This window comes from Triticum dicoccoides, chromosome 3A (genome assembly GCF_002162155.2).
Source record: "Triticum dicoccoides isolate Atlit2015 ecotype Zavitan chromosome 3A, WEW_v2.0, whole genome shotgun sequence".
In the NCBI taxonomy this organism is placed as follows: domain Eukaryota; kingdom Viridiplantae; phylum Streptophyta; class Magnoliopsida; order Poales; family Poaceae; genus Triticum; species Triticum dicoccoides.
In genome coordinates this window covers 102,089,965-102,103,022 of record NC_041384.1, presented here as the reverse complement: position 1 = coordinate 102,103,022, position 13,058 = coordinate 102,089,965, and the positions used below count along the sequence as shown (strand labels likewise).

At 44.0% G+C, this 13,058-nt stretch overlaps 1 protein-coding gene across 1 annotated transcript; it reads left to right on the top strand.

The window, feature by feature from the left end:
- The first annotated feature begins 8,560 nt into the window (after positions 1-8,560).
- Positions 8,561-11,376, top strand: LOC119267376 (monothiol glutaredoxin-S4, mitochondrial-like). Its single transcript, XM_037548756.1, has 7 exons — positions 8,561-8,698; positions 8,822-8,896; positions 9,759-9,935; positions 10,084-10,183; positions 10,259-10,325; positions 10,763-10,841; positions 10,935-11,376. The coding sequence occupies exons 2-7, from the start codon at positions 8,828-8,830 to the stop codon at positions 10,998-11,000; spliced, it is 558 nt and encodes a 185-aa protein (XP_037404653.1). The 5' UTR covers positions 8,561-8,698; positions 8,822-8,827; the 3' UTR covers positions 11,001-11,376.
- Positions 11,377-13,058: the final 1,682 nt, after the last annotated feature.

The window sequence follows — 13,058 nt, the reverse complement described above, 5'->3', positions numbered from 1 at the left end:
GTTATTCTTTCCAATCAATCCGTTGGGCTATTCCTATAAGTGTCACAAACAGCCCTAGAGTTCGTACTAGAATAACACCGTAAGACACAAATCAATCAAACCCCTAATGTCACCTAGATACTCCAATGTCACCTCAAGTATCCGTGGGTATGATTATACGATATGCATCACACAATCTCAGATTCATCTATTCAACCAACACAAAGGACCTCAAAGAGTGCCCCAAAGTTCTACCGGAGAATCACGACGAAAACGTGTGCCAACCCCTATGCATAGGTTCATGCGCGGAACCCGCAAGTTGATCACCAAAACATACATCAAGTGAATCACGTGATATCCCATTGTCACCACAGATACGCATGGCAAGACATACATCAAGTGTTATCAAATCTTTAAAGACTCAATCCGATAAGATTACTTCAAAGGGGAAACTCAATTCATTACAAGAGAGAAGAGGGGGAGGAGAAACATAAGATCCAACTATAATAGCAAAGCTCGCGATACATCAAGATCGTGCCAAATCAAGAACACGAGAGAGAGAGAGAGAGAGAGAGAGAGAGAGATCAAACACATAGCTACTGGTACATACCCTCAGCCCCGAGGGAGAACTACTCCCTCCTCATCATGGAGAGCATTGGGATGATAAAGATGGCCATCGGAGAGGGATTTCCCCCTCCCGCAGGGTGCCGGAACGGGTCTGGATTGGCTTTCGGTGGCTACGGAGGCTTCTGGCGGCGGAACTCCCGATCTATTGTGCCCTCGGATGTTTTTATGGTATATGGAGATATATAGGTGGAAGAAGTACGTCAGGGGGGCCACGAGGGTGGAGGGCGCGCCCAGGGGGGCGGGCGCGCCCCCTGCCTCGTGGCCTCCTCGCAGGTCCCCCACATGCACTCCAAGTCTTCTGGGCTTCTTTCCTTCCAAAAATGAGTTTCGTGAAGTTTCAGGTCAATTGGACTCCGTTTGATTTTCCTTTTCTTCGAAACCCTAAAACAGGGTAAAAACAGAAACTGGCACTGGGCTCTGGGTTAATAGGTTAGTCCCAAAAATGATATAAAAGTGTATAATAAAGCCCATAAACATTCAAAACTGTAGATAATATAGCATGGAGCAATCAAAAATTATAGATACGTTGGAGACGTATCAGCATCCCCAAGCTTAATTCCTGCTCGTCCTCGAGTAGGTAAATGATAAAAGAAAGAATTTTTGATGTGGAATGCTAGTTGGCATAATTTCAACATAATTCTTCTTAATTGTGGCAATCAAAAATTATAGATATGTTGGAGATGTATCACCGCTCTTCTTTCCCTTCCCTATCTTGTCATCATGAGACTCGGGGTCCTTGGTACTATCGGAGTCGGCATACTTCACCAGAGCCGCCATAAGTGCTCCCATGTCATTAAAATGGCGTTTGAGCCGTCCTAATTTCAGCTTCAAAGGTGCAAACCAGCAATTGCCTTCTAATGTTAAAACGGCTGTGTCAGCGTTGATTCAGTCTGATGAATGCAAAATCTCCAAAACCCGGCGTACCTAGCGGGTTGTTGATTCTCCTTCCTCCTGGACACAGGCAACTAAATCCATGATTGACATGGGTTGCTTGCACATATCCTTGAAATTCTGGATAAACCGGGCCCTTAACTCGGCCCACGACCCAATAGAGTTGGCCGACAGATTTTTCAACCATGTGCGAGTTGTCCCCTCCAACATCATGGTAAAGTATTTGGCAGACACCGCTTTGTCCACATCCAGCGTTTCCATTGCCATCTCATAGCTTTCCACCCATGACTCGGGGGATAAATCGGCGGTGTAATTCGGCACCTTGCGCGGGCCTTTGAAATCCTTGGGTAGCCGTACATTGCGCAATGCTGGGACGAGACATCGTACCCCCAACGAACTGGAGGTAACCCCTGGTTCCACTGACATTGTTGGACGAACCGGAGTGAGTTGGCGGGCCTCATGCTGCGCCGCTAACTCGGCCTCTCGACATGCCCTAGCGCGATCCACTACATCCTGAGCATTGCCACCGCCGCTCGTCGGGTTATGGCCACGGGGCGGATTACGATTCCGCGCGCTGCTTGATACGGCCGGTTCATCGATATGCCTGATGTAGCTCTGACTCGGGTGGGGAGTACAATGAATCATTTCGTGGCTATATGAATAAGCCTGCTGCTGAGTCAAGGCCGTCTGAAGGAGCTCCCTAGCCCGTCGTGTCTCAACTGCTACCGGGGACTCGCCATCGATCGGGAGGGCGGCCAATCGTGAAGCGGCAGCAACGATGTTATCCAACGGGTTAGAGTAATGACCCGGAGGCGTTGAGACGTGTCGTGATGGGACATCGTTCTGACGAGGCTGAGGCGGCGGATCTATCACGCGCGGCTGAACCGGTCCCCCGGTCCCAGGTGCCTCCGCCCGGTTTACCACTGGCTGGTTGCTGGTGCCTGCTCCTCGCATGTTAAAGAGATTTCTTGCCTCAAAACCGGCGGAAGGTGCGACCGATATCTTCTCCTCATGACATCATCTGACGCACTCTGATCCAGCATAAGCCGGTAGGCATGAGCCTCTAACTCGGCGCGCTCTGTAGCCATCATGGTGTTCTCCGCCGCCAGGTCCGCTTTAGCCTGAGTTATCTGATCCTTCACCTTTGCAATCTCGGCGTTGTGCTGATCCCGGTTTGCCGCGTCCACCTTTGCTGCCAGCAACATTGCCAAAGCGTCGAACAAATCGGACAAAACCTGAACCGGAGGCGGCGCAGAGCCCCTGCTCCCGCTGGTGTTGCTGCTGCTGAACCGGAGATCATTGTTGCGGCGGTAGAAGAGTGCTGCGCTGATTGTGTATCGGCCATGAAGACAGCGACCCGACTCGACGGATCAAGGGGGTCCGGAATACTGTCGCCATCGGAACCACCACTAATCCGGCCATCCTGCAGCTGATACAGTGATTCGGTCTCTCCGGCTGAAGACTCGTCATCAGAATAGACAACGGTTTCGCCACCAGATGCCGATCTATCCTCATATTCCGCTCCATGGATGACACCTACGAAGGCATGCTTTACGGCGGGCTGAACCTGGGCAGACCTTGCACGCTGAGCCGTCTCGATGATGTCGGTGCAGATGTCCGGCTCAGGGCCCGGTTCGCCGATGAAGACGTGAATTCCACCAAAGGGGACCCGGTACCCATACTCAATTGAGCTGGCCTCGGGACTCCATCCAGCATCGTCGATGTAGAGCTTGCCGCGACGACTTTTAGTCATCCGGCCCACAATGTATCCCTTGAGTCCTTCGAAGTTGCCCTTCAAGAATTCGAAACCATCGTGCGATAGCCCCACGGTGGGCGCTAACTGTCGTGTTTTTGTCACGGCAGATGTCCTCGTGGAAGGGCTTAGTCGTGCAACCACCGCGACGGGTTAGCTTAAAGGGGTTAAAGCGTACAAGGGACGCAAGAGTTATATTGGTTCGGCCCCTTTCGATGAAGGTAAAAGCCTACGTCCAGTTGTGATGGAATCGCTTGGGTTTCGATGACCAGGGAGCGAATCCGCTTTGCCTGGCTCTCGAGTTATTATGTGTTGTTCCTAAACCGCCGTCGGGTCGCCCCTTTATATACATAGGTCGACGCCCGTCGGTTTACAGAATCCCGAGGCCGGATCATAAACGTGTCTGGCTCGGTCTCTATTCCTTCTATCTTACAATACAAGTTACATATCAATGTCGGTTTATGTCTACAGGCCTTAACACGCCTTTTAGCCTTGGGCCTTCATGAAGCGCCACCATCTTTTGTCTTCTTGGGCTTCAAATAAAGTAATCATCATAGGGATGACCCGGCCTCTCCTGGCCGGTTTATGTCCAGTAGTAATATCCCCAACAGAGGGAGTATCATATTTTTTTCATTCAATCTTGCACTTATACTGTTAGAGCCTTGTGGAACACTTAACTCAAGGGAACTAGAGAAAGACACGCCAGACAGGAAAAAGAAAAAGAAATGACATGGCTTAAGGGAACGTTAGGGAAAACAAGGCAGTGGGAGTCACTTATTTAGGTATAGAATATTTTAGTCATCACACACTTTAATATTCATGCGAGATTTAGGGTGTTTATGTGAAATATGCAAGATTTGGTTGTAACTGAGATACCAGGATAAAACACTATTATTGCCTTTCTCTAGATGCATGTAGAACACATAGGAGAATAATGCTTCCCCTACCACTATACATGCCCTAATTTGTTGTGAGAGCAATTTTTTTTAGGAAAATGGTAATATGTGATGCTAGTTGAAGAAACAATATTATCATAATGCAATGTAATGCCAAATCAGCCTAAAAATTATAGAGTTAGTATTATACATGTCTTGCCAAGCTGGATTATTTCTTTAGTAATAATGAGACCCTTGCCATGATTTCATCGATCTTCAAGCCTAACATATATTGTATTCTATAAAATTGGAGGAGTGCATATGTGTGGTGTTGTGAATGTCTGTGCTTGCATACATGTTGTAACTGGTGTTTCTAGAAAAATGACACGAGGAAAGAATTCGTGGATAGACCACTTCTTGACAACTCATACACTCGAGAACTCTCTATCTGAAAGCACCTAAGGAATACAATCGTCCCTTACATATCTCTACGAGGATAGTTACTAAACTCGTAGTCATTAGGATATATCTCTAGTTATTATAAAAGTATGCGCATATGTGCGCACACATAAAGACATACTATCGCATTTCTATTTCACCTAGTTTAATTTGTTGACAATATTGTGGTTCTGGTTTTTTCCATTTCCTTTTCTAAGAAGGGAAGTTTTAAACTTCTAAGATAAACTTGATACTAATACAACGCTCATCCCAAAAATACAACTCTACTCGCATGATTGTAAAACTTGTATTTAAATTATAGATGACAGAATTGTATGATAACTACCTTGGATTTATAATATTTAACAACAAATTTGAGAGCAGTTCATAACCGGTTTTAGAACTCAATGGTAAAGCTAAAGCTAGGTCATAGTACATGGTGTAATATGCACTTATCTTGCACAACTGTACATGACACAAAAGGAGTAATAGTTTCTAGAAGAGTTTTCTTTTATTGTGAAAATTCGGACATGAAATCAATTGAATAAATATAGTAAAAAGCTCGTGAAAAATACACCAGGAGTTGGAAATCTGTGTGAGAACCAAAATAAGAAAAATACCTAAACTAAATTGGTAGCCAAGGAAAGTGTATGAAACAACTATTATGTGCTCAGAACTATCGACCAGGGGCTAGTTTGTGTGGTGTGAGATTAGACATAAAGAAGGCATGTCAAAAGGATTGAAATGACGACTAGGGTTTATAATTTTTTCACTGTGAATATCAAAAGGTGGTGGCTTAGCTATTTTTTGATTAGTACTTGGCTATTTTTACTAGTACTAGTGCACATGCAAGACACATCTTTGATTAAATATAATCAATTAAAATTTGTTGCAAGCATAAAAAATGCATATTTTTTTGAAAAATACATGTAATGAAAAAATTATTGGAAGACTCTATTTACTCCATGTAGGTGTTGTCAAAGATCTTCTTCACTCCTTTCTTGGTTCTCTTTGACCCACGGTGTTTGGTTTGCGTTAAGTGATGGAGTCAAGTTTTGGTTAGGGGTTGGTCACGTTCATCGATGTATTTTTTGCATGATTGTCCCATAGTTAACCTTGCCACTGCGTGATTTTTGACCTGTTTTTTTTGTATAAATCAGGCCAGCTATCTGTCTATAATGAAATCATAAGAGCAACCTGCCCTCTTGATGAGGTCCCATAAAATAAGCTACCAATGGATTGGGGCAATTCAACATAATTAAGTTATGCCACGCATGTAGTTAACACAAATATGAACAAAAACAAGCCCACTACCCAAGTGCAAATCTAGTAGCAAAGAAACAATCCACATCTTTCTAAACCAACGACAACAACCCCTAGATCCCTAATAGTTCAAAAATAAAAAAAACCTAACAACTTATTGATATTATAGTAAGCATGAACCATATACTAGAGTCTACTTTTTGGATTTGTTAACTTAACTTCTAGATTTCTTTTTGTCCAGGTAGATCAGATTTTTCTGGAGTATTTTTTAATTTGTCGATCACTCGAGTGCATGTGAGCTCGAGAGCAGAATTGCATATTCGAGTCTTTTGATATTCTTATCCGATCGACTGGCAGAAGAGTTGACATATGCTACCCCCATGTTGTTTCATTGAATCGACCTTGGATTTTTTTATAAATTAACATGCACAACTAGTCAGAACCCCCACAAAAAGAATCCTATATACCTATAAATAAATATTTCACCCCCACTAACTCAATAATTTTGACATGCAATTATGCCAACTCATCATGCCACTATACATGCCCCACTAAATTTAATACTTTATTCATGCAACTATGCGAACTCATCATGCCACCATGCATGAAGAAACCCACCTAACATGCATCATGCATGCTACTTATATTAAATAAATGTTCTGCAAATGTATAATCAAATATAGTATATTATATGTACTTTAATTCCAATTCTGCTATTGCTAATCGGAATACTAAAAGTTCATACCATAAAATCTCATAAAAATAACCACATCCAATTCCAGCTGCAACTTGCGGGGCGTCGTCTCTACTTATAACTACAACTTAGGCCCTCTTTGGTTCAAAGGAAAAATGGAGGAAACACATAGGAATAGAAATTTTCTATGGTGACACTATTGAAGCCTTTGGTTCAAAGGAATGTAGCAAAGGAAAAAATGGAAGAAATTTTCTTTTGATGTCAATTTGAGGAAAAAAATGTAGGAACTTTACAATATACTTGGATCTCCTTCTCAAATTCCTACGCAAGAATAATGAGATTAAGATCCTTAGTGGCATAATAACATGCTAATTGTGCCTTTCTGAGTGGTTTGAATTTGATTTGAGTTTGTATATTAGAATTTTTGTGTTTTTCTATTCCCGTGAACCAAACATCTAAGTCTATAAAATTCATGCGTTAACTAGTCTTCTATTTTACATATATGAACCAAAGGAAATTATTGGTGTTACTGTAAATAGAAAGCATATACTACTAAAATGTACTCCCTCTATCTCAAAATGTAAGATCATTTTTGACATTGTCATAATGATCTTACATTTTGAGACGGGGGAAGTATCTTTTAGATTGGTTATCTTATTTTCTAAAATTTTATACGTTGTTGATGGGTAGGTTAATCCAATCACCCTTTTTTACATCTACCAGTAGTGATGGAGCGGCATGGCTGATTTGAAATAAAGAAGAAGATATTTCTATGCAATCTCGTTTCTTTTCTTTTTAAGGTTGCACGGCCTGTATAACTGACGAAGTCGTCATAGACGTCTTCGTAATCAATGGGAATATCTTCTCTCACTGAATGCACACCGTTGGAAGTCTTCAAATAAAAACTCAAAAAATGCGACCACTAGCGTCATGTTTAGAACTTGACCTTGTTGGGTTGGGTTTCACAAGAATCTAACCATCTGAGCTACCCTCGATTCGCATTTTGTTTTTGAAAACAAATAATGGATCATATATCGGTCGGTTGTACTCCGTTTAATTTGCTTCAGTGCGAGCTTGGCCGGGCCATGGATCACCAAGTCATCATCCTGATGCGAGCTTGGCCGGGCCGTGGATCACCATGGAGGATAGAATGCAGATTTTGTACTTCTGGTGGGAGTAGTGGAATGACAGAAACCGGGTCAAGAAGAACGAAGGCAGAACTCGGCCAGAGGAGATAGTGCACGGGACTAAGCTAGCCACCATGAAATACTGAGAAATTGTGGGGAAGCAAGAGCGACATATTCCAAAGGAGAAGACAAAATGGCAGGCGCGTGAAGCGGACGTACTGAAGTTTAACATTGATGGTGCCCACATGCCAGGAAGCTCTCAATCTGCGTGGGAGTGATTGCACGTGACCTCAATGAAGATGCAATAGCTTGCATGGCAGGAAGGAATGAGCATGTCCATGATGCTTTCGCAGCAGAACTACGAGCGGCTGAGGGCGAGATGGAGCTGGCCGCCCATCTTGGAGCGATCCGGATCTGCATCGAGACTGACTCACAGCTTCTCCAGCGGCCCTCACGCGGAAGGAGCCAAACTTCTCAGCAAATGCCTCGGCCCTGGACGTCCTGAAGATTCAAATGAGGCTATGATTCTCAAAGTGTGATGTTATTGCATGCAGGCGGGAAGCCAACGGTGCTGTGCACGAACTCGCTAAGTTAGGATACGAATGTAATGTGAATGAACCCACCATATGGGATATCAGTGTTCCGCCGTCTGTGGCCGAACTTGTTTTAGGCGACATGCCTAGCCTGGTTGCGTAATAAAGCGTTTTTGCTTTGACCCTAAAAAAAGTCATCAACCTGATGTCCCGTTAAAAAAAAAATCACCATCCTGATGAAGAGCTCGCGCGTGGCCGCGTGGCGATCGGACGGCGCGGAGCACGTCGCGCCGTAAGGAGTTGCACCGCACGTTCGTGCGGTATATTCACCGAACAGCACATCCTGGTAGATTGGAGTCGAACCGTCCGAGAAGGCAGTGCCCGCCGCCGCCGCCGCCCCCGCCCCCTCAATCCCCCTGCCCCGCCGCCCAACTCCCTCCGCCTCTCGCGCGCGTCGCCGCCCACCGCGCCCCTGCCGTCTCGACCCCGTCCGCAATCTCTCTCCACTGGGTTTCGAGGTATGAGCTTTCGTTCATCCACCGATTAGTTAAACCCTACCGATCTCCCCAATTTCTGGGCGCATCTAGATCCGTCCCTGTTGCTAAATCGCGGTTGCCTGTCTGTTTTACCCGTCGATGCAGGGGAACATGGCGAGGCTGGTGTCGTCTTCCCTCCTCAGGGGGCTCGCGCGGTCGTGCCGCGCGCCCAGCACGGCGGTAAGTGCCGGCACCTTCATCTGTTCATAGTTCTGAGCTTTTCCCGATTTATTTTCGCTCAACTGGTCCGAGCTCTGATCGAGCCCCAAAATCCCCAAATTGCTGTCAGGTTCATTGGGACCTAGTAAGCTAATCGGTTCACTCGTTTACAGTTGCATAAATTTAATGTTACATTCATCTGTACCATCTCTCTATCACGAGATTGTTTGATAAGAGCTATCATGATGACCCTGGTTTTCACCTTTTTTTAAAGCATATCATGTCTAGAGATGAGACTCCGGTGGCCCCATATATTTTAACCAAAAATCCACATGTGTAGAGTTGAGCTCATTTCAGCATTTGCCATGACCATTTGTGCTATAAGGCAGCCATTATTATGTCTGAATGGATGTTATGGATGCTATAGTTCTCTACCAAGTGGTTTCCTGTAAACGTGTTCCATTTAAATGGGATGTTTATGCAACCTGTTTAATGCTGTACGCCTGCATGGAGAGTGCTTCGGTGAGGCTGGAGCCACCTCCCGGCTCTGAGCCTTATAATGCTATAAACTGGTGGTTGTTTGGTTTCATTTTAAATGGAACAGTGTCTATGAGCTTTAAAGAAGGTTACATGGTTAGTTTCAGCTTAGACTTGCAATGTTATCACAGTTGAGGTTTTCTCGTTAGCTTCTGGGCATCAATTGTCCTTTTTGCTCTGTGCTTACACTATAGTATTTTCAAGCTTTATTTTGCTTCCAGTTTATCAAAGAACCAACCAATGTTGCACTATCAGCTTTTGTCAAGCAAAATCAGATTGTTTCTGTTTTGATTTTGATCTCATGTTTGCACAATGACCTTGTTTTGCATGATAACTGGAAAAGCAGACCGTGTCACGACCAGCTTTCCAACAGTTCATGAACTACTCATCAGGAATCAGTGGTGATTCTAACGTGAATGGCGGCACAAGTGCAACACGAGTAACCGCTGATACTGATACACATCAAGATTTCCAGCCTACAAGCAAAGGTTCTGACATGTCTTTGCAAGACATCGTTGCTCAGGTATTTATATGCACACATGAGCTTCAGAACATTTATATTCAATCTCTTGAAATGTAACAAAAATACGCATGGCATGAAAATTGTAAAGCTTAATGTTGTGTCATATTCTTCTGCTGTTAATTAATTTCCTTGATGAAATCTTTGCCAGGATATCAAGGAGAATCCAGTCGTTATCTTCATGAAGGGTTATCCTGAAGCTCCCAGGTGTGGATTTAGTGCACTGGCAGTTAAGGTCCTCCAGCAATATGGTAAGCTATATCTCAGAACCAGCTCTCAGTCAATTGTGCCCCTGAAATCCCTAAATCATATCTTGTCTATTGCAGGCGTCTCTATCACTGCCAGAGATATTCTGAGTAATATGAAGCTCAAGGAGAGTGTCAAAGCTTACTCGTAAGTTGCTCGTCATAACCTCCCTGATGTTGTACTTTCAGTTTTAGATGGAAGACAATTGTCTCAAAAAGGAAAAAAAAAAGGAACTAGCCATGGGAATAGGGTATGGGATGATGTGGTAAAGAAAATATTTTACTATGGGTTAAGATTTAGCTTCAACAACAGATGATAAAACATACAGAATATGATTTTGATTTAGCTGGAGGCTTTACTTGGAACAGATTCGTCGAAAACATGTTGTGTGCCCTTGATTACAACATTGGAGAGTTCTACTTAATGTTCAACTTTCAGAGTTCCAATTTTATTCAGTTTCATTCATATGCATCATGGCGGAAATGACAAATGGATAATTTAACACCTGTTGCTAAGCTGCCGGGGTTTACAAATTATGTATCTCCTGATGGTATCATTATTAAAGCTACTGTTTGTTTGTGCAGTAACTGGCCTACCTTTCCGCAAATATTTATCAACGGGGAGTTCGTTGGGGGCTCTGACATCATATTAAGCATGCACCAGGCAAGTGAACGGATCATCACTATTTCATTCAGCATGTGTATCCAGCTGGTATCTTTCACTTGGTGGTTGACTTATTCTCTAAATTTTCTTCAGAAAGGGGAACTTAAGGATTTACTTGGTGATTCCGCACAAAAGGGCGAGCAAGACAGTGCCCAGTGAAACAAGCTACAGTTGTTAGCATTTGCATGGAGATGGATGCTTCCTCTCTGAGTACTCTTTTACTCGACGCTCTTCCTGCGGTGTTCTGTTGTTTTGACGCAGGATTTTCATCGTCGTGTTGCCAGCCATGATGGAAATCTCTCGGTTCCAAGAGCATCCAAGTTTTCGCTTCATGACAAATAAATGCCACTTTTTCAATACTCTGTTTTTTGTACGTTGTAATAGTCAGGTGATTTCGTTTGGATTCTGTACTTTGGGCTCCGTTTGCGTTGCAGTAATAAATGGTTAGGCTGTTACTTTGTTCTTTTTTTTGAAACAAGTTACTTTGTACTTTAGGCTGCTTTTCTATTCCGCGAAGTTAATTTTGTTTGTGTAATCACCTGTTTCCACCGCGAGCGCACCATCGATTCAAAGGCTTGTGGGGTAGTTATTTATGCTGCTTTTCTATTCTGCAAAGTTAATTTTGTTTGTATAATCATCCGTTTCCACCGTGAGCGTACCATCGATTCAAGGCTTGTGGTGTTGCATTGTCTGAATACAGAACTTACCTGTGTAATGCATCTTGCTTGTATAAACTTACAGCATAAAACCTGCCCAAATCGAAGAGCAAGGTAGTGACAACTATGTCAAGGGCGGATTTTGGGTTGTTTGGAATAATCAAAACAGCCAGGTGATAATTTTTAAAAATTCTAAAAGCAATTTAATTTTTGTAAAAAGGCCCCTAGATCCATTATAAAGGATCATCAACAATACAAAGGACCCAAACAAACTAGAAATTATATTCCAGTCCATAGAGCACCAAACAAATTTATCCACCAAAACGAGCCGCCGCCACCGCGTCGCACTTGAAGCCGGCCACTCCGATCTACGGCCCTGAAGGACCAGCGCACAGGTAGAGCCGCCGCCATTGTCGTCGTCGCCGTTGAATAAACCAGGATCACGAACCACGCCTACGCCTAGATCCAGCGATACGAAGACCGGCGCCCACACAACGCCTTGCGCTCCTCAACGTCGATGATGAAACCTCCTCCGGGGAGGGCGAGGTGGACAAGGAGCCAGGGGAAACTTATTCTTCTCGGCACCGCCGTCGTCGTCGCTGTTGAAGAAACCTGCACATGATCACGAACCACTCCTACGCCTAGATCCACCGTTGAAGAAACCTGCACAGGATCACGAACCACTCCTACGCCTAGATCCACCAATCCGAAGACCGGTGACCACACAATGCCTTGCGCTCCTCAGCGCCGACGATGAAACCGCCTTCGGCGAGGTGGACAAGGAGCCAGGGGAAACTTATTCTTCTCAGCACCGGCATCGCCATCACCGCGCCGCCGCAAGAAAGCTAAACCTAACCCTACGACCCTATCCACATCACCGACACGGCCAACTGAGGAGGAGGGGACACACGAACCTGTCGACGGGGAGCGGGCGGGTTGGAGGAACTACCCTGCCGCCTCTCTTTTCGCGAGAGAAGAAAGGAAAACTGGCAAATGTTAAATCCTGAAAACAATTTATGGGTACATATTGTTGGATCTAGTATAACACTCAAAATCTGTGCCAAAAATATATAAGGTTGTATCATCCACAAAAGAATCTAAATAGACTGTAAGAAAAAGAGAAGCATCTCCAACAACTGAGTCTCAAAAAGATAACGAAACAGCATGTAAATGCAATTTGTTCTGCAAATGTCATCCACAAAATATTTAGAGAAAAAAGTTGAAACTTGAAATGTGAAAACTGAACCAGGACCCTCCTTTTCCAATGGCCCCAAACAACTCCTTATGAAGCTCGAAGGACATAGTAGTGTTTCTTGTTGCACTGTAACTTCGACTCTCTGCTATGTAACCCTACTTCTGGGTTTGCTATCAACAATGCAACTTGTCTATCTTATGAATGTTTGTTTTTCTCTAACAACAATGCAAACTGTCATATCTTGTGAATGAAACTTCCCTTTACAATACATATATATGTCTCATTAAGCACGTGTGAGATCTCGGTGCTGTTTTGGTTCGTTCACAAGTAAAATAATCAGTTCAGTAGGAAAAAGGATAGAACACA

Coding starts and splice junctions, on each gene's coding strand:
- LOC119267376 (XM_037548756.1), top strand. CDS start 8,828: ATGGCGAGGCTGGTGTCGTCTTCCCTCCTCAGGGGGCTCGCGCGGTCG. Junction 8,897..9,758: donor GCCGCGCGCCCAGCACGGCG/GTAAGTGCCGGC, acceptor CTGGAAAAGCAG/ACCGTGTCACGACCAGCTTT. Junction 10,326..10,762: donor GAGAGTGTCAAAGCTTACTC/GTAAGTTGCTCG, acceptor TTGTTTGTGCAG/TAACTGGCCTACCTTTCCGC.